This window comes from Neospora caninum, chromosome IV (genome assembly GCF_000208865.1).
Source record: "Neospora caninum Liverpool complete genome, chromosome IV".
NCBI classification, from domain to species: domain Eukaryota; phylum Apicomplexa; class Conoidasida; order Eucoccidiorida; family Sarcocystidae; genus Neospora; species Neospora caninum.
In genome coordinates this window covers 1,222,440-1,243,237 of record NC_018389.1, presented here as the reverse complement: position 1 = coordinate 1,243,237, position 20,798 = coordinate 1,222,440, and the positions used below count along the sequence as shown (strand labels likewise).

Here is a 20,798-nt window from a genome sequence, read left to right as displayed (position 1 = left end):
TCTTGTGCTTAGCAGAAAGCTCCACGTCTTGCCTCTCCTGTTTATGGCTCGCGAGTTTATTTACACGCTCACATCTACTCTTCCCTTGCACGCTTCAGCGTAATATTTGGCAACACTTGGCACCTCTTGCTTAATAGAACGATAGGCCATGCATGACGTGTTTTACTCCCCTCCAGCTCAGAAACACAATATGTCATCGATTTTTAAAGTGCTACGAACTCCTGATCTGCGCCAGAGAAAACAGGACCTCCCTGAATATTATTGTCCACTTTACTAAGACCCACGATTAGCCTCCTGCACTTTGCAGATACGATCAACGTGTCTCTGCACGGCGAAACGGGGGTTGTGCAGGTGATAACTAAGTCGTTGTTCCTTGGGATTTGCCCAACTGAGTGTATACATTACCGAGGTGTTTTACAGATTGAACTGGCTCGACTGGTTATTTGTTTCTTCAGAAGATGCTTTGATTGACAACTGCCTACAGAATGAGGTCCCTCACAAGCCACCGCGCCTGAACATTCTAATCAACGAGTTGATCCGAGAGTACCTCATTTTCAATCGCTATCACAATACCCTTTCGGTCTTTCTGAGCGAGACCGGCTCGGACGACGCGGAACCGTTAGCAAAAGACCTCCTTGGAGAAGCGGTCAACGTAGTCAGGGAGCCTCAGGATCGTTTGTAAGAGGGTGGTATCTCTGGAACAACGGACCTAGCCCCTGTAGACACTTTAAGGCCAAAACGATTCTTTGCTTGAGTAACAGGCTCCTCTCACATGTTCTCAATCGACCAAGACGGCGCGGTCCGGTGCACAGACGGGTCGTCTCTCAACGTGCCCGCCACTATGCCAATAGCAGTGCAGCGACGCCAATTGTCACACCACATGGCCCCGCCCTCGGTTTGTTCTATTTCCTTTTCCTTTTCTGTCGGATTTTTAGAGCGTTATCTGATGAGATTTTCCTCGCATATATATGTATATATATGGCGTTAACCACTTCGCATGTACGACTTTTGTGTTTTTGAGCAGACCGCTTTTATATCGCTTGGCCTGCTCGAATCAGCGTGAAATTGAGGACATAGTGAACACCAGGAGAGTTTATGCCCATGAAGAGGCGCATGCAGGCACCGACAGTCATTCGCAGCTTAACGTCGGCTGAGGTGAATTCTAGCAGGAAGAAGTGGCGGGGAATTCTGGGCACCAACTTTTCTGTTACAGCATTGGCTCCGAGGAGACGGACTACCACCGAATCAATCATACAGCTGCTGCTACGGTCACAGAGTGACGCACTCAGGACAGACGACAGCGAACCTGCTGCAAAGGGGCGTCGCGCCATGCCTGTAAGGGCACCGTAGTCCAGTGGGGCCATGATGTACATCACTCATAAAGAAGTTGGTTGTCTGAATCTGATCACTGGAGTAATATTCAGTATCCTAGGTACTATAATGTTTATTTACTCGATTTGAGTTGTACAGTTCTGGATCGCGGATGACAAGACAGAGCAACTTGAGGCATACCTCATCGAATTGCGTCCACGCTCGCAGACGGTCGGGATCGAATTCCGACAGGTTTCGTTCATGGTGGTACATAACGGTACCAGATGCTTCCACTGAAGTCAAGAACAGTAACGTTTCAGACAAGCGTAATCTCTGACACCTTTCCGAAACACTCAAATACATCTCGCAGCATACCAGGCCACCATGGAATTCGCTTTCCATTTCGTAATAATCACGTGGATGGGTCCAATCATTAGCTCTGTTGAAAACTGGAAAGCTCGCGCAAGAGACTGTTGAGAGGATTGGCATGACAGAAAAGAACGGACACCTTGAGAATGAACACTCAACTGTCTTACCGCTGAGAGCTCGCCTCAGGACAAGATTCTTCTCGTCCACAAGTGACGTTGCACAGCGCCCTCGCGGTTACCACTGAAATGGAATGTTTATCTCCATCTTTTCCTCTTCTGATTTCCTCTATTTACCTCCGTCGAGAGGACTCGCAACCATGGTACCTCAGCGAGATTTACCTGTCGTTCTGCTGCAAGGTTCGACTCTACAGCAGCTGCCTCTGTCCTCTTTGCATTGTCACCGATGTAGCTGTCGACACTCGACAAATTATCTGGGTGACTCTCCTCCTCACGTTGAGCGACAGAAGTGAGTAAGGCCTTCTTCTAACGGGGCATGCTGCGCCGTTGTATCATGCGAGACGACACGATGCACCCTGCGGCTTTAGTTGCCATCCTGCCGAGATGGTTTTTCGCATTTGTGCTTCTCGCCACAGCGTACCAATTGATCTTCGAAAACCTCACTTCCCCATTGCTTCACCCTTCAGTTTTTTCTCCGGTGCGGATCTAAGACAACCACGGAAGGCCTCTCAGCAACTCTGTTCACCAGCGGTGCCTTCCTCGCCAGTGCTATACGTGTGCCTGCTGTAAGCTGCTGTTGGATGCACTGCCTACCTTTTCCATCGACGCTTCTGCAGCCTCGAGTGCGGCGGGCCGGGACGGCATCCGCACCTGCTGTGCGCCGCCGGTATCTGGCCGCTCGGGTGATGCCTCTGTAGCAGATTCGGCGCTGCCCTCTGTGCTGTAACTACCCACTTCATCGGTCCCCAAGTGTTCGAGCGCGGGGCCGGGATATCTCCGGGTGTCATGCATTTCTGCACCCGCGAGCTCTTCGGTTTCGAAGCCTCTGAATAGCCGTTTCAACTCGTCGATAGAGAGACGACCCCGTTGTTTATCTTCGTCAAATGACTCTGGCCTTCCAGAACTCGGGGCGCCCTGTCCGTCAACGTCATCCACGCCTGAACCAACCTCGCAGACGCCCCGGGCCATCCAGCCTTTGAATTCCTTGATTTCTTCTAGACGCTCTTCGACGGTCCGCACACATACAAAGCGGACCACCTTCACGGGTTTGTCCTAGAAAAACCGGCGAAAGTCAACACAGCGCAGAAACCTTTGTCGCAGAAGGAATCACAGAGCCCCACCGGCCGCTTCAAAACACACACGAAGTCACGATATACCCGCACGAAGATCTCGACACAAACTGCAACAAGTCCCGTGTTCTCCCCCTCGGGCCTGAGTACTAGGACTGCAGTGCAACTCTTCAATAAGACAGAGAAGGGAAATCCAACCCATAGTGCCCACACAGCCTCCTTGTTTGTACCTAGTTCCCGAAAAAAACCGTGGAAGAAGGAACTGAGCAAACAAAACGATTGTACCGGCACACCGCTGTTTACTGTCTCACCTGGCCGAATCGCCAGATCCGTTTCATAGCTTGGTTTTCCACTTGAGGGTTCCACCAGCCGTCCATGAGGTAACACCGGGACGCTCGCGTGAGGTTCAACCCCACATTCCCCGCCTTCAAAGAACAAAGAAGAATGCGTCCTTCCCCGCCGGGCTGCCTCTGAAGCGCGCGTCCGTCTGCTGTCTCGCTCCTCGTTGCCGCTTCCGCTGTCTCCCTCGCGCCATCTTTCGCGTCCCTGAGATCTTGGAAAATTCCCGCGAACGGCCCCCCGTCGCGGTCTTGGCTCTTTCTGGGGCCGGAGGAAAGCGATTTGCTCCCACCTCTTCCTCCATCTGCCTCCTGTTCGGCCCAGAACGCAGGCTCATTTGCAGCGCTCTTGCTGTGGGCGAACCAGGATAAAACCGCCTGTCTTTGTGAGCTAGTCATACTGCCATCGAGTCTCCTGTACGGCAGAATAGGTGCCTGATCCGCGTTCGCCTCTTTGCTTCTTCTCTGTCTCTCGTACTCAGCAAAGCCTCTCTCGATCGTGTCCAGCATCGACGTCCACTGTGAAAAGATGACACAGCTGCGGCCTTGTCGCACGTCCTCTGCCACCAGAGCAATAGCAACCTTGAGTTTGGTGCTGAAGAAGAACTCTTCGTCTTTCTTTTCTCGTCCCTGTTCGTTCTTGCTTGCGCTGCTCCCGTTCTTTCCCGCCTCATCAGCAGACGAGGTCGGAGCAACGCCTCCGGCCGTCTCTCTCTGAGCCTCCTCCCCGTCGAGCTCGGCCGTTTTACTTGCTTCGGCACTCGCCCCAGAGAGAAGTGCTGGCGGGGGAAGAAGCATGACTTGATTCCGCTCGAATTTCCGCCGACAAATCGGGCACTCATTCCGCTTTCTCCGCAACAAATTCATCGCACAAGAGTGGCAGAGCGTGTGGCAACACGAAACCAGCAGGACTGGCTCGGCAGGGAAATCCAGACAGATCGGGCAATCTTCCACGCGACCTTCTCGCACCTCCTGCACGACGCTGCTCACGAAGAGCGGCGACGCCTGAGATGAAGCAAAGTGGATGCAAACACATTAGAGGATCCAGTTTTGACTGTTTAGCAATTCAAAGAAGGGAATCGAGTGGCGCAAAACTTTTCATCTGTTTCATCTTCGTTTGGTTGTATCATACCTGCATAAAAATTCCTACCTAGTCACGGGGAAGACTCCAACAAGAGGACGGAGGAAACGAGCAGACAAGGGGGGACAGAGAGACCAGGATGGCACGCGAAAAGCATCGACAGAAGGACGGCGGCTCGCACGAAAACCACCGGGGCAAAAGGAAAGAAGCTGTAATGGGAAGAGAAAAGAGGAAGGATCGCAGAGAGAGAGATGAGCTCTGAAGACGGAAATACGGAGGGCAGAAAACTAGGCAAACACCAGCAGGAGAAACAGGTGGAAGAAAACCCAGATATGCAAGAAGCTAGGCGAGAAGCGAGAGAGAAGAACCAACGCGACGCAGAGGACACCTCTGGATAAGGACCAGCACGGCGAGGGGAAACAGTACGAATACGAGAAGAGTGGAGATCCCCTCATTAGCCTACGCGGTCTGCCTCTGCAGTGGCATCGCCCGTCTCTTTTCGTCGAATAAGGGAACCAAGAAGGCGATCAACGTCCTCTGTGCTTCCCGAGAGAATGCGCTCCTGCAGGTCTCGGCTTCGGGCTGTAACGAGGGAAGGATGACAACACAGCTGCCGCAGACGAAGAAGAAGGAGAAGGACATGCGAGTAGTTGGTCATGACTACCCCCGCCTTCAACAGCCTCTCAAACTCTTCGCGGCTCCGCGTGAAGAACGCCTGAAAATCCACATCGCAGGCGACACAGGAGAGAGGAAAGAGATGACGAAACGAGAGGAAAAGAGAGTGCGAGAGGGTGCGCCAGCCAGAAGTAGAGAGGAAAGGAGAGAAACGACGGAGAAAAAAATGTGAGCCTCCTCTGGAGATGCGTGACCAAGGGGGACCACTTGGCACTCTCTCGTCTCTTCGTCTTCGCGTCTTGGCTTCGATTGAGAGCCACCGTGGATCCCACCGCAGAGAGACGGGGACGGACCACGACCCTCGGGCGAAACACGACAGAGAGGGCCAGAGAGATCAAAGGTTCGGAGAGAGAAGACGAAGAAGGTACAAGGATCTGAGACAGGAACATGAAACATCACCCCCAAAGCCTATCTGTCTCACGAGTACTATGACTACTACGTGGCGTACTCTGCCGATCTGGTCGCCTCGCGGACCTTCAGCTGTTCCGATGCCCGGATCTGAGGTCTCCTTGTTTCCACAAACCCATCGACGGCTAAACGTGCGGGGATCTACGCAGACCCTCTCCAGAGCTATGTAAAAACAGATTCGGGAATTCGGCAGGTGTCTCTCATGCGCGACCACCTGAGCTCTGCATCTTGGTTCTTGCATCTAATGGAGACACCCCACGTGTGCTTTTGTCCTCCTTCTCCGCATCTCCATTCACGCATTTCCATTCACGCATCTCCATAGAGAACCTCTCTACACACAACTCCCGATGAGTGCACCTTCGAGTAGGCGGCGTTTTTTTTTGGGCGGCTGGCTCCGCTTGACCCTCACCGCTGCGGCCAGTCTTACCATGTAGAGTGCGCGCTCGAACGGGGTGAGGCACACGCTGAAGCAGTGGAAGGAGATGGGAGGAAGCGGCAGAATCGGTTTTCCGTCTTCACCCCTCGAGTTGGCGTGGCGGCGAAGCATCAGAGGCAGCAAAATGCTACGCACCGTGCTAATCGCTGCAGCTGTTTGGCCTGGAAAAACAGCGCAGAGCCGAAAACACACGCGAGACGCTCGCGGACGCGAATGCCGATCGAACAATTGCGCAGAGCTGCACACACACATCTGGCTCCTACATACATCAATCCACAAATATCTACACATACGTGGAGGCCCCGGAAGCACATGTGTATCTGCAGACGCGTGACTCGACGCTCGGTGGACGACTTTCGGGTCGAGTGCCCTAGGCCGTTTGTGCCCTGCCCGTGGGCCGTCGTGGCTGCATTTGGTAGCCTCTATCTTTCTCTGAAGAAACGGACGGAGGACTGTAGAAGACGGGGCAGCGCCCGTTGTCCCATGTTGAACGCCTTTAAAAACGAAATCTGAAGACTGCATGTGCTCAGTGACGGATTGCGTACCCCGCTCCATAGGCTGCGCGACATGCGCGTTCCACCAGGCTGCCGTCCCCATAGGCCGAATTTTGAGAAATTTGACGAGAGCGAATGCGTCGCTCACGTCGTTCTGCAGAGGCGTCCCCGTGAGCATCCACCTGGAAAAAACAAACATACACCGGGGCTTCCCTAGGGGCTGAATTATGGACTGTGCACCTGAGAGGAAGCACACGGTTTAACGGATTAGCAGATCAAAACCCTGTTCTTTCAAACGCGCTCCATACGGACCGTGACAGTTTATCTCTGTCCACTCGAAACGCTAGACGGCCGTTCCACGGCGGCTTCCTGCATGCGAGAAGGAATGACTGCCGTTGACAAACAGCACATTTATATATAGATGCGTTATGCAGAGATACAGTCTGATATTCGACTCTGAACCTCTGCAGGGATGTAAGTCCCGGCGTGGATAGTACACACAAACGACCGAGGCGTCTCCAGAACAGCTGGAATCTGGGCATATCCCCAAAACGCCCTATTCTTTCCAACGCCATCCAGCAGAGTGTGTGGCTGCGCCCGTGTGTTCTCTCCTCCGGAGCTCCCGTTTGTTTGATCTTTTTGTTCTCTGGCCGGTCCGCATTCCTCCCGTCTCTCAGCCGACGCCCTTTTCCGGTCCCTTCTCGGGGTGTTTCTTGCCTGCGTTCGGCGTTGATGGCGCAACAAGCCTGGCTCTGGCTCGAGGGCGCGCTCTTGATGATGTGGCCTTCGTCGAGGACGACGCGGTAGAAGAAAATGGCGTGGAGTGGCGACGCGACGGCGTTTCTGCCGCCAGGCGCATTTCTGCTCCGGTCTTCTCTCTCCTTTCCGTCCCCACAAGACGAAGGCGAGAAGAAGGACGCGCCGCCCGCGTTCGGGGACGCCTTCGCACTAGGGAGACACCCGGTCGCAAGGCCTGGGCGTCGTCCAGCCTGCCGAAAGTCTGTCGCGAGAGTCTGGTAAGTGGTCAGCACGAGAGTGTGCGAGGCGAGGAACGCGGGATTCTTGTTCCTGCCCGCACCGTAGTACTCGTAGACGGAGCACACTCCCGGCTGCATGTGCGTGCGAATCTCCTCACGCCACTGAGAAAGCAGAGAGAGCGGCACGACAATCAGCGTCCCGCCCGGATAGTAGCCCTCCGCGTCGGGTTTGAGATGCTGCGCAATCACCTCTGGGCGAGGCGGCGGAGCAAGAGGAAGACATTCGTCTGCCTTTGACGAGGAAGCACAGACCTCTCTCTCGCAGCCTGGCTTTTGTTGCCTGGATGCCGTGGAGCGACTCAGACCTGTCGCGCGCCCTCCCGCGGACCTTTCATCCTCTCTCTTTTCCTCTGCTTCGGCTCGGCTTCCGGCTGCCTGCCGGCGCCTCGGCCCTTCGCGTCCTTTGAGTTCTTCGGTCTCGTCTTGTGCGTCACGACTGTCTCCGGTCGCCGGCGCGCCGTCCCCCTCAGCTCCTCCAGGGTCGTAGGCAGGCACGAGGTCGGTCGAAACCAGCGCGAGGAGCTGCACGGTCTTTCCGAGCCCCATCGCGTCGCCGAGAATGCCGCCGGTGACGGCTTTCGAGGAAGTGGGACACGCGAGAGAGAATGCGCAGGCGTCGAAGTTGCAAAAGAGATGCCGAATGGCGTTCTGTCTGTCTCCGTTCCACCTGAAGAAAGGATCTTCTCGAGCGTCCAAGACCTCGCCACCGGCCCCCGAACGCTTCTCAGTGAAGGGCGAACGGTCGCTCCCGCCATTCGATCCGCGACTGGGGGCAGAGGCTGCATGCGGCGCATGCAGCCAAGAAGGCAAGCTGGAAGGGAGTTCGAGACGGAGCCAAGAAGGAGGCAGAAATGCCAACCGCTCGTCTGGGTGTTTGCACTTGTCCATCTGCTTCTTGGCCGCCGAGTAGTCGAAGTCCCTGGATTCGCGAGACACCAACCAGTACAAGCCTTCCTCTTGGTACCGTCGGAGGCTCGTCCGAAAAACGCGACGGGACGGACGCAGGCGCCCTCGAGTGGACACTTCCCCGCCTCGACTCGACGCGAAGGCCCCTGCAGAGACAGAACCACATGCAGGGGGAGGGGCCGAGGCAGGGGCGAGGGAGGCAGAGCAGGCGCGAAGACTCGGTGGCGCGGCCGAGAGCGACGACGAGGCGCAGGACGGCAGCGCCGTTTCAGTGCCCAGGACGAGGTCGGAAAGACGGTTGCCGGCATCCAGAGCTTCTTCATCTTCAGATTCACTGTCGTCTTCCGCTTCGTGTCCTTCCTCTTCGCGTCGTCCGCCCTCGTCCTCGTCCCCTGCCGCGGACGCGCTGCCGTCGAGAACCCGATGCGCTGTCAGGACACCCGGACCCGCGGGTTCCGCCGCAGATGGACACGGCGCTGATGGAAGGACTCCCACGAGATCCGCTCGGCTCTTCATCGGCGCGCGCACTGCTTGGAACAGCGTCGCCAGGGCGTGGCTGCACTGTCCGCCGAGATCCAAACTCACGCTGAAAATGGGCGGACAGCACACAAGTGAACAAGACGCGTCTGGGGAACGGAGAGAGATGAAGCACGCAGAGACCGCGGACGCAAACGAACAAGGAGCAAATGGACGGGACGTGAAGAACGGCGCGGCGACCTGGAGCACAACGAACCGACACGGATTCCTCCTGAGACCGCCTACGCAGTTCCTTTTCGGGAGAGAGGACGAAGACGAAGCCGTTCGCGGAATCGAAGAAGCACACGGAGAAGTGCAGATGCACCGAAGTGGCGTTGGGTTCTCGGCAGGGGCTGTTCTTTCTGGTGTTTCTGACCTGTTTTTCGCCCTTTCGAGGCTGAAGAGATTGGAAGTTAAAAAGACGTAGACCGCCACAGTCACCGTCGTGCCGACACGGAGAGGAAAGGCGGGAGGCGCCCCAGGGACCCACGTGATGTGGACCTGCGAGGATTTCGGAGACGCCGAAAAGGAAAGTGGAGATGAAAAACCACCGACCGAAGAGCCAGACAGCAGAAGCGAAGGGCGCCTAAAAAACTGGTGTCTTCTTACCTTGATGACATCGAGAAGGAGAAGAAGGAGGAGTTCCTTGGAGAGGCTTTTTTGGATTCGTCCTGCCTCTCGCTCACCAAGAAGCAGACGAAGCGTGCAGGAGGCATCTGTGAGATTCTCTAGCAGGGTCGTTAGAGCCGGCAGCGTGCGCTTCTTGCCTGTGCGCGCAGAGCCGCCGGAATCTCCCGAAAGTTTCTTCGCCGCAAACAGCTTTCGCGCATCCTCGCGAATCTCGTCGAACCCTGGATCCACGCGGTAAAGCTTCGGAGCCGCCTTCCGAGGAAGAAAAAACGTCCCTCTCGCGGCGGGAAGCTGAACGCGGACGTCCCCGACAAAGCGCATCTGCGGCTGAAGGGCACTCAGGCACACGAGGCCAGACCGCAAATGTCGCTCATCACCAAAAAACCAACGCGCGGCAAAAGTCGGGAGCGCGTGGCAGCTGTCCCTTCTTCCCTCGCCTTGCCTGTTTCTATTCGAGGGCCGGCTTGGTGGCGCGGGCGCACGCGAGCTCACTAACCTTCTCCACAGATCCTCCATTGTGTAGATCCACGCACGGCATCTGATGCTCTCCAGAAACGATCTCTGTTTTCCGCACGCAGGAAAATAGCGAGGCTGCCCCCCTCGAAAGGTGCCTAGGGTTTTCACTGGAAGCTGCATGTGGTCCAGGCCCTGTGAACTCCCCCACGCTCTCAAGATGAGGCGTAAGCCGCGCTTGCCAGTGTGCGAGCGAGAGAAAACGAGACCGACCTGAGGAAGCGGGCGGGTGAAGGCGGCAGTGATGATGGTCGCATCGAGAGTGAGGTAGCCGACGTAGGTAGTCCAGTCCGCTTTGACTCCCGCCGAGCTGAGGAGGCTTTGGCTTCGCAGAATCTCTTGTTGCCTCCACGCATACTTTTGTTGGAGAAACTTGAGAAGTTTTTCCGCCTCTGCCGTCTGTACCTCTCTTCCTCGCGGCCGCCAGCTCAGAGCCTCCGCACCGGGTCTCGCGCGCTTGGCTGCGGGACCATCAGAAATAGTCTGAGACTCTTTCTCCCGGCAGCCTGGAACGGCCGCTGGAGCCGTCTGCGCGTCTACGTCTTCTGCTGTCTTGCCAGAGTGGAACCGTGTCTCCGCGAGCCCCCATTGTCGGCGGCTTTCCAGTCTGGAGGCGTCTTCTTTCAGCTGGGCCTTCCCAGACTCCGCAACGCCGTCCTCTGTCACATGGCGTTTTCGACAAAACCGACCTGAAGCCGCGACTCCCCGCTCGCGCGCTGTCTCTGTGTGGGCTCTCCCCTGCACAGCCGCGGGGTCTCCGCCGCCTTCGTCGAGCTTCGAGAGCGGATCAAAGTCTGTGTCCTGCGTGCGCGTTTCCGGAGTCTCTCCATCGCTCGTGTCGTCGAGGAGAATGGGCGACGAGGGATTCGCGGCCTGGGCAGAGGCAGGATTTGCCGTGCAGGAAACGGAGTTGGATCCGCCCTGCCTTTTGCGCGAGACAGGAGTGGCGAGGAAGGGTTGCGGGACTTCTTCGCGGCGCTGTCTGTTTGACGAGCCTCGGCGAGCAGGCTCAACCAGCGGCGCAGGCTGAGAACCAGCGGGACCCGGCCGCTGCGAGAAGAAGAGATCTACTGCTGCATTGACATCCCAGTTCGCTGTCTGAAGCAGCGAGAGGGCGGTCTGCTCAGAAGCCGCGAGGAGACTCGTGACCTGGCTTACAAGCAGCTTCTGCGAGCGAGACAGTTTCTCCGGACGTCTGGGAGCCGTGCGAGCCGGGTCCATTCTGATGGGCGACAGAGCACGGCCGCCTCGCGTTGCGGCGCAAGTGGCTGCGAGAAGGCGCAGGAAACAAACAGAAGAAGAGAGAAGGAAGAAAGACGAGGGCACACAGAGAGAGAGAAGACGGCAGAGGGGCAGATCGGAGAAAGAAGACAAACGGGATTCATCGCAACGCAGCGGGCGTCGGTGCGGGAGACGCCCAGGCGGGGCAGCGGTAGCTCAATTAGAGCATGTCGACAGCCCGCAGCAAGAGAACTCGACTGTCTCGAAGGCAGTTGAAATCTGGGAGGGAAGTCGAGAAGGTTGGGACAAGAGAATAGGAGTGGCTGGGAGACCAATAGGAAAGAAGGGACGGGGGAGATATCCGGAAGCAGCGAGGATGGAGAGAGACGATTTCGCATCCAGAGGAAGGAAAGGAGAGGTTTCGAGGAAACGTTTTCTGAGTCGGAGGGTAAAAAGATATTCAAAAGAGAAGGAACGCCGCCTCACTCCTCGGCCTGGCGGTGGAAGCCGTGTCGAATGCAACAGGCAGACGTGAAGGCCGAACGCGACGGGGTCGAAACCGTGGAGGCGAGCCAGCGGATTTCCGAGGGCAGAGAGACGCGCAGGTTTGGAGCTCTTGTCTCCTCTGGAAGTTGCGCTTTCGTAGGCTTTGGCGTTTCGACGGCAAAACCGCAGGCGAGAGCCGCTGTACACTTCGCCGCAGGACACGCGTCCCAGGGACAAGATTGGTGGGAGTTTTCCTTCCTGTAGAGACCGCGGAAGAATCGGACGAAAAGGGAACGGGTTACGAAAATGCCGTGTAGCCGAGGCACGCCGCGCAGAGCGGCAAAACAAGAGAGGAAGCGACAGAGGAAAGCGGGGAAGGGAACCGCGCAGGCGTTGCAGAAGAAGGGATACGTGCGACTGTTAAGGCACCGGCGCAAGAGCTGTCAAGGGAAGGAAGAGAAACAAAACTCGCGCAGTTCGCGTCATCGAACTGAAGAAGCGAAAAACGGAGACTTTTCTTCAGGTCTTGGTGAGCTGCTGGCCCAGACTCGAAATTGACGGAGTGTCTCGCAGACGAAGAAGGGAGCGCGACACATGCACACTGGCAAGGCGAGATGACTGAGAAGCGTGCGCAAGATACTTCCAGAGGAAAAAAGAAGGCGACTGCCTGGACATACGCGAAAAGGGGTGCATGTCGTGGGCATGCAGTCACTTGCGTGAATTCTTCGAAACCGGAGACAAGACGCGACCCTCCACGCGTACACTCTGGGTCCATGGGAGGAAGCGCCTAGGGAAAAAAGTCGGCTAAGGTTGGATCGAGGAAACACAAGACATCAGAAAAAGGCAAATCGAGAGAAAAGAGAAAGCGGAAAGCGTTCCAGGCCTGTTCTGTACAATCCGGCTGCAACAGACAGTTGATGTGACTAACGATTTGAAGAAGCGGAATGCGAGGGTTGTTGTCGGACTTTCGCGTAGGGGGGTGCTGCCGATTCCTTTCTCTCCAAAATGTGCTGGCGAGCCAAGAATCGAATCGTCTGCGCCGCCCCACCTGGCGAAAAGCGGGCTGAAGCTTGCATGTCACTCAATCGCCGCTCTTGATTTCTCAGGAGAAAATCCGGAAACCGAGATCTGGAATCTCGTCAGGCAAAGCAAAAGAAACATAATCGCCAAGGGTGAAAGGGACTCGCTCGCGGTCTGACGCAGCGACCGTCTGTAGGCGGGTTTTCAACCGTCGAGCATGAAAGCTACCCTCAACGAGGAGAGGCCGTGGCCATGGCCCGCAATTTGGGATCTTTTTAGACGGAAGCAGAGACGGAGAGACCCTTTGCGTTGTAGGCAGCGCTCGTCCGATTTCCCCGACGTTTTCCAATCCGACTTTTAACGTAGAACCGCACAGCAGGCGTGGCTGCACGTGCCAGCTTCACGCAGCGCAGCGAAGTTTGAGCGGTTTGCTAGGCAGGTCACCAGCCTTGTTGTTTCAGAAGGAACTGAGTGTCCTTTAACCCTTCTGTCCGCGGCAAAGAATGCGCCTGAAAATCCCTTGCTCAATGGCGACTGAACCAAGGAAATACCTGTTTGCCTTCCGTCGTGTCTGAAAACGACCGTGACCCGGCCGTCGTCCCGAGGAGCTCGTTGGTTTCATCTCCTGTTATACGGACTCAGATTTCTTTGCATCTACCTTATTCCTCCCTACCACCCCCCCTCCCCCACCGCCCACAGTCACAGTCAAGCGCTTGACGGTTTTGCCGCAATCTGCTCTTCCTGAAAGCCCCAATATCTGCGCAGGTTGATCGCCGGTGTTGATCCGCCAGTGCCTCTCTTGTTTCCCCCTTTGGAAAAAGAAATGTAAAGGGGGATACCAGGATGGCGCCCGAACTCTCTGAAAGGCGTTACCTCGTTGAAAACATCGAGGAGGAAATTGAAGTAAGGTCAGGCCCAGCTCCCAGCAAAAACGCTGCCCACGTGAACGCCCTGAACGTTCGGAGCATGGACGGGAAATGGCGGTAGAGAGGGTCAGAGGAGAGGCGCGGAAGAGGCACACGCAGTAGACAAATGTTAGAAACGAGGAGGAAGACCCAGTTGCTGCTGTAGGGCTGTCGGCGGGCGTGTTTGCAGCCGAGGAAGAACAGACAACCAGTGCCAAAGATCGGCTCCAACGAATTGCCAAGCGGACTCGCTTTTTTCGCAGGCTGCAACGAAAACAGCATGAGACGAATACACCTGCCAAGAGATGGGCACACAATAGGGGCAATTTCTTTCCGGCCGGGCAATACGGTTTGGTGGGGACGTTGCCTCTCCGTCGCAAAAGGGTGCTCTGTCTTTTTTCGATGATACCCCCCACTGGTTTCTTTCTCCGGAAACGCACCCGTAAGGCTGAACGCGACGCGACAGTCGCCCCTGGCACCTGTCCGTGTCATGTGCAGGAATGGTGCAGTCTTGAGTACGAGCACATCTGCCAAGTCATCGGACCAGAGCGAGTCATCTTCGCCAACATTCTGGAAAGGTACGCAGGCAGAAATTCGGAATTCGCTGTCCAATGGGTAGGAATCATCCAAAGGCCGGCGGTACGCATCTTGGTGACTATTTTTTCTGTTCTAGTTCACCGAAAACGTATATATACATATGCGTATTTGTGAACGTGTACACACATTTCCTTATGCTTACAATCGCAGTCACAGCGAAGGCGCCTTTCCTGTCGGTGAATGGAAGACCCCTACAGGGGCAACAGGGGTGCAATCTCTCTTTGCGAATGTCTGTTCCTCTGTGCCCATTTCTTTTCCAGTGACATTCCGGACGTCAGGAAAAAATACAATGCGAAGTTTCTCACAGGTATGGCGGACGGTCTGCTGCAGCCATAGCGGGAGACACTCGTCCTGCAGTGAGATGCGATTGGTTTGATCAATAGCTGTTGGTGTAGTGGGGGCGAAGCGAGTGCCGATTTTGTTGGGAACAATCTTAACTGGCATTCGGCGTGATGTCCTGTGCAGCTTCGATTGGCCAATTGAAGGACGACTTCGCGTGGGACAAAGCCGTCTTACTAGACGTAAGTGAAACCCACGCAATGCGCAGTAAACCTGCTCTTCTGTGCCTCCCAGAGTGTCCATGAGACACTTGTGGAGAGATTTGTCAGGTCTCGAGTGGACTGTAAAAAACGATCGCGGTTGGGGTGCGCCCACAGACACGAAGTGCTGGGGTAAGATATCGCTCGACCCCGCGTACATCGCAAATCACTTCAGTACGGGCAGTCTTCTGAAACCTTATTTAGGTGTGGCTTTCGGACTGCATTTGCTGCTTTGGTAAGGAATATAACGATGGACGGTTGATTCATCCATAAGGACAGTCGCTTCTTTCGAGTTCTGAAGCTGACTAATTTGGGTTTCACCGATGGAACAGGATTCAGTGAAGTCCCCTAAAATGGAAAAACCGGGATGTTTCACTACTTGCGATTTTGTTTCTTTCAGATGGACGCCGAAGAAACCTTGGCACCTGAAGACGCAGAGAAGTTCCAGCTTTGTGTTTTTGGAGGCATCCTCGGTAGGCGGTCTTGCGTCAACTTCTGGAAAGAGGCAAAACTTGACACGAGTTGAAGAGCAGAACCAAGGGAAAAAACGGTGCGCTAAGGTCGGTTTCTGGTGGTTTGTCTGCGTTTCAGGGAATGTTCCTTCTGATGATCGAACAGCGGAGGTCCGGAAGCACGACCTCCAACATTCACGAAATCTAGGACCAGAGCAAATGACGACGAATACGGCAGTCTTGGTGACGAAAATCATCCTAGAAGGTGAGGAAGGGCCTTCTGAGGCCTCCGCTACGCTGCAGGTCGGTGTCGCACTCTACAGGCGTTGAACTCTCTTCTTAGCTGTCCAGTTACATAACACATCTTCGTGCCGTGGGCTTCTTGCAGATCGGGTTCCACTTTCGGATATCCCATTCGTCGACGACCCCGAAATACCCGTGGTAAGCGACTGGCACAAAAGCAGAGATGCCAGACTGCGTCGTCAATAATTGAATGTCCTCGAAGGGGGGCGCGCTGCCTGTTGGTACGCTGTGCCCGTCTCGCTTCCAAGTGTGGACTGGTGTTTCTCTGCAGGATGACAGGGGCTGCGAGACTGTCTCTCTTCCGTTCCGTTATGTCGCCACGAGCTACTACACCAAAAACAGTGCTGACAGAGGTATGGAGAACTGAGCTTTTGTAGCCTGGGGGCGGGCAGTTGTCATCAGGCACACAGAGGAGAGCGAATTTGGAGTGTGTGTGTTCAGGGCCGGTCGGAAACCGTCATGTTCCGTATATCATATGAATTTGTACGTGAAGGATGTCTCTTCTACTGTGTTAGGGTATCTTTGATATGTGTGCTCTCTCTGCTGCAGAGACTCCGGTTCTTCCAGAAGGCATGCTCGAATATTTGCGAGATTCAGGGGGCTTCAGTCTGGAGTAGGCCAGCTTCCAAGTCTCTGTTCGTCGCACGCTGGAACACGCTTGTTGCCCATGGTGCCTGTGCTCGGCTCTGTCGATAGCGTGTAGCGTGGCCGGCAAGTTTCTGAAATTCAGCCTCCGTGGCTATACCACAGCGGTACCAATCCCTCACACGCCAGTGGCGTGCCCGCGCCGCCCCAGATAACCGGACACTCTTGGCCCCGGCGACCGTTCTCCTAGCACAGTGATTTCGCAGCGGCCGTGGCTGACAGTGAGGGCTGCTTGTAGAATCATACACAAGATCGGATACTATCTTGGTCTGATATTGCCCAAATATTTTATTTCTACGTCTCACGTCAAGCAACGGCTTCGATCTCCGCTGTACATTCAAAATTTTTGTGGATTTTAGTTTTCCGATGGAACTCAGCGTACAGATTTTTGATGAGGGACCAGTTAATTCTCTTCCGGTGACTGCATGAGATTCTTCTTCGAATGATATCCATCCTCACTGACACGCTACAAAGTTGCAAGCGTGACATTCTGTCCTTTACTTGATTGCGCCATTGTACCAGCACTTGTCGGACGCGTGGGCAGAAGACTGTCAGCCTTCAGTATGCAGTTTTAAGAGGTCACACGATGGATGGTCAAATATGCCCCCCCCCCCCACCCCGCTGACACTATGTATTCCGCATTCTGGCCGAGCCACATCCGCTTACTATGTCGCATGGGCAGTGAATATCAAAGGAGCTAAATTGTGGGCCTACCTCTGACTCCCGACTAATATGACCATGCGGAACGTTGCGTTCACACGGACAGGTGCCCTTAGCGTAAATTCACCGAACCAAGGGAATGCCATAAAGTATCACCAACAGAGTCACGGCGGACACAATGGTGCCGAGCTGCCACCGTCCGGTTGTGAACCTTTCACATTTTTGAGGAATTAAATGTCTCTATCTCGTTCACGAGAAAAATGCTACTAACAGAGTTCTAAGTTTTGTTCTTCTTCTGGGGCCGATAGCAAAACATTACCTAACAAACGCGAGATTTCACTGATGCGCTGAGACAGCTTCTCGACCTCAATGGGGTGTACAGCCACCGCCTGGCAGTAAGAAGCCTCCCGCTGGACAAGAAGTCGAAATCTGTGGCGGAATAGCGGTCCAAACTGGGTGTGTTCTTCGGAGAGGCAGTACCTTGTGACCTAGCACGGTGAATGATGCAAAACATGGGGAGCGTCTGCCTCTGTGGGGCTGCAGTAATAGCCCTGACCTCTTGCGTGGGGGCGTTCCGAACGACATCTCGCCTGTTCCTGAATCCAGAGCCAACTGCTGGACCGTACCAAAGAGATATGTGGGGGCATCCCATTAAGATAGCCAATCCAGGCTATCAATGGACAATACCCGCAGGGCACACTGTCAACGATCCTGCATTCGGTTCTCTGCCTAGCGCACCAGGCGTACCCGTGCCAGAAACAACAGGCACGAATCTCCTCTATGGGCAAACAACCACACTCAGCGGGCGGTCGCTTTCGCCTACACCGCAGGAACCGAGTGTGCCGCCGCCTGCAGGCGAACTTCCAGGTGCGTGCTATTTCAAACCTTGCCTCTTTTGTTATGGATGTCAGTCAGCCACTACTGCCCAGTTGTTCTTGGCACGCCGCAAGGAACAGCGACCGCATCATCTGCGCAGCTTTATGCAGCAAGCCAAACACCTGTCAATGCTGCGAGAGGGAATGTACCCATTGTGTCTAGAGCACCTGCTCCGACCGCTGTAATGCCAATTCCACTGCCGGCACCGATGTCAATCCAGCCTTTTCCCTTCTCTCAGTCGCACATACCCAACTGTAAGCGCTGACTGACCAACAGCGATACAGCAGTGTGTTCGCAAATCGCCTGCACCATAGTTGATCCTGCTTCGCTGCTCCGGACCCTGGGAGGTGCCCTCGCAAATCAGTTGCTGGGGTTCCGCTCTGCATCTTCCTCTGTGCCCAACCGGCCTTTTACTTATCCCTTGATGAACACGAATATACCGCTCACCATAAAGGTAACACACAGTCTGCCTCTGCATTCGTTTTCATATCACATAGCGAATACAGCAAGTTATGGTAAAATATAGTCCTGCACGTATGCCTCGAAAGTCCGACAGCGTTTCACGTCTGAGTCCAGAAAGAACAGGCGAAAAAAGCGGCGTGGCAAGACCTGGAGCCAGTCGTAAGCATCGCCACGCGAGAATCGCTCGCGGTCTATTCACCTGATCTTCGTGCTCTGTAGGCGGATCTGACTTGTACTCGAAACTGTGAGACTCTGAGAGCGGATGCTTCCGAGCACTGCCATAAAATGGATCATATGAGTACATCGCAGACGCCAAGCAGTGCCCTGCTGGATGGGAAGAAATAAGCGACACTGAATGCCGAGCCCCCGTAGACTACAGCGGCCCTTGCCCTCATATTCTGGTTCGCGTTGCAGTTCTGCGATAACCAGCATGTCATTAACTCCATTTCGTGACAGGCCTTCGAGGTGAAGACACCTCAGGACAAGTCGCAGATCTCTGCAGGCACGCTTACATTTTTGTTCTGCACCTTGTGGAACATCCACACCAGCTTGTGCAGAGTGCAAAATCCGGTGGCCGTGTATGGATGACGTTTGTGATGCGCGTGGAGGACGTAACTACTCCTTAGAGTGCCCGGGTAATAAATTCAATGTGACTAGTTGGACGATTGCTCATGGCATTGTGCCTGCGCAGAAGGGTGGAGCTACAATGGAAAATGCATTGCCCCAGCGTAAGTGTCAGCATCTGCGAACTTACTCGACACTCTTTCAGCAGTTTTTCATCCTCAGCGAGTATAAGGGCCACTGCGAGGCCGAACAAGTGAGAAAGCCGCGGACAAAATGAGGGCACAACCCCCCTCGTGATGCTGTCCCCTGCAGGATTTGTCTGGTTTCTCGGCCGCAGACAAGGAACGTTTTGCCGTTGCATGTACGCGAAGACAGCGAAAGAGGAACTTTCTCTTTTCTTATTTCGAGGTCATCCAGGCCAGGTTGAATGGCCGTGCCAGCAGGTGGATTGCGGTAAGAAACTTGCGTATCTTGTGCTGTAGTTCGGGACCACAAGATGTCGTGAGATCAGTTCGTGACTATACCCATACCTGCCCCAAGGACTGGTCGTATGATGCTGAGGCACACATGTGCCGGCCTCCCCCGGTAGGATTGACGAGGTCATCACCTTGCTACACTCCTTATCCACCGATTTCGCAGGGGTCAGCTCCTGCGTGTTCAGATACACGCGACCTCCAGCGACTCACTCCACTGGCGCGACAGGCTTTTGCGGCCGAGTGCAATGTTCGGTGGCCTTGCGTACAGCAGACAATCGTCGCAACCTGTACGTTTGTATACACAGGGGAATACATGCTTTGCTGTATCCGCCCCGTTCGACAGGCAAGCGAGCATACTCTACAGCGCCCTGCCCGGTGGGATGGATGAACCTGATGGGTTCTGGGGCGTGTCGGGCGCCAGACAGTAGGAAGCGTCCTCCTCGCCATCCAAATTGAAGTTGCCGCTAATCAGACTTTCCTCTGACCAGGCTTCGCATCGTCGCCGCAATGCCCCTCTCTCACCCACTTTGACTTCATGTCTGAGCACGAGAAACAAGGTACAGAGCTCCTGAACCAATGCGTCGCAAAGCTTTCATCGAGCTCCCCAGAATTTGAGAAACGATGTCGCGTGACCTGGCCTTGCGAAGGTATGCTCCAGTGTATGTGGCTGCCCTGACGCCCCGGCAAACTTTTGAGTTCACAGGGCAGGCGACGCGAAACTGCTCCGGATGCCCCATCGGCTGGCAGCGAATCCCGGGACAACCAGGTAGGATTCACCACTCCGCGCGTATTGGATAGCGAATGTCACGATGGCTATGCAGGGTGGTGCGAGCCAGGGCCATTATACACAGGTTGGGTCAAATATGTGCCTCTCAGCAAGACTGTTCTTTACCTTATCCTTTCAGGGCCCTGCAAGAGACCTCAGGAATGGGGATCACTATCCGACGAGCAGAAACAAACTCTGCTGAAGCTCTGCAACCTTGACTGCTATCCCTTGGACACCATCAATGGTGCATTCACATTGAGTGACGGGTTTGATGTAACTCGCCTGCTCACAGGAACCGGAGGTGAGAATATACGCATCCAAAAGCAATACAATCGCAAGAAAATACGTATCGCCTACTCATCAGCGAGCGATGCGCATACTCTAACGTAGTTCTGGGTGGAGGGGGGAAGAAGCTAGTGGGTGTCTAACTCCCCGCTTCCCCTCGTCCCCGAGGAAATGGTGTGAAGCATCCCCGACGAAGAAACCCCGGGGCTCAACAGAAGATTTTGTACATACCGTAGAAACATGTCCCTCCGCAGCGTTTAGACAGATCCTAGCAATCATGGGCGGGCTCGTGAGCATATCCGATGTGACAAGACCGAATATTTCTGACCGTGATTCTAAACAACGTCTCAAGCGGCACTGAGACAGCTCAGGCCATCGGCATTTACGTTTTCTATGTCAAAATGACGCGGTATATGGGAACGCTGACCTACGCAGCGGTCGTGACAACTCAGCTAACCGTGGATGGGAATCTTGTATTTGTTCTGAAGTGTTGGCCGCCACCGTCCCTCTTGAAAAACAGGCAATTGCACACACACCGGATTAGTCTTGACCACAACGGGTACGAAGGCGGTTAGAGTGAG

At 54.9% G+C, this 20,798-nt stretch overlaps 3 protein-coding genes across 3 annotated transcripts; 2 read left to right on the top strand and 1 right to left on the bottom strand.

Annotated features, from left to right (window-relative positions):
* Positions 1–1,664: 1,664 nt before the first annotated feature.
* Positions 1,665–11,181, bottom strand: NCLIV_011070 (aar147wp, related; the record flags this gene model as incomplete). Its single annotated transcript, XM_003880623.1, has 10 exons — positions 1,665–1,781; positions 2,451–2,909; positions 3,238–4,269; positions 4,809–5,060; positions 5,856–6,025; positions 6,410–6,540; positions 6,929–8,887; positions 9,194–9,318; positions 9,427–9,774; positions 10,174–11,181. 10 exons carry the CDS (start codon positions 11,179–11,181, stop codon positions 1,665–1,667), a joined length of 5,601 nt encoding a protein of 1,866 aa, XP_003880672.1.
* A 2,349-nt stretch (positions 11,182–13,530) lies between these two features.
* On the top strand, positions 13,531–16,100 carry NCLIV_011060 (conserved hypothetical protein; the record flags this gene model as incomplete). The annotated part of the gene is made up of 9 exons (XM_003880622.1): positions 13,531–13,590; positions 14,091–14,170; positions 14,450–14,496; positions 14,655–14,710; positions 15,129–15,201; positions 15,320–15,445; positions 15,569–15,621; positions 15,755–15,836; positions 16,033–16,100. 9 exons carry the CDS (start codon positions 13,531–13,533, stop codon positions 16,098–16,100), a joined length of 645 nt encoding a protein of 214 aa, XP_003880671.1.
* Positions 16,101–17,423: 1,323 nt separating this feature from the next.
* NCLIV_011050 (conserved hypothetical protein) lies at positions 17,424–18,183 on the top strand (the record flags this gene model as incomplete). Its single annotated transcript, XM_003880621.1, has 3 exons — positions 17,424–17,655; positions 17,718–17,850; positions 18,012–18,183. 3 exons carry the CDS (start codon positions 17,424–17,426, stop codon positions 18,181–18,183), a joined length of 537 nt encoding a protein of 178 aa, XP_003880670.1.
* Between the last annotated feature and the right edge of the window lie 2,615 nt (positions 18,184–20,798).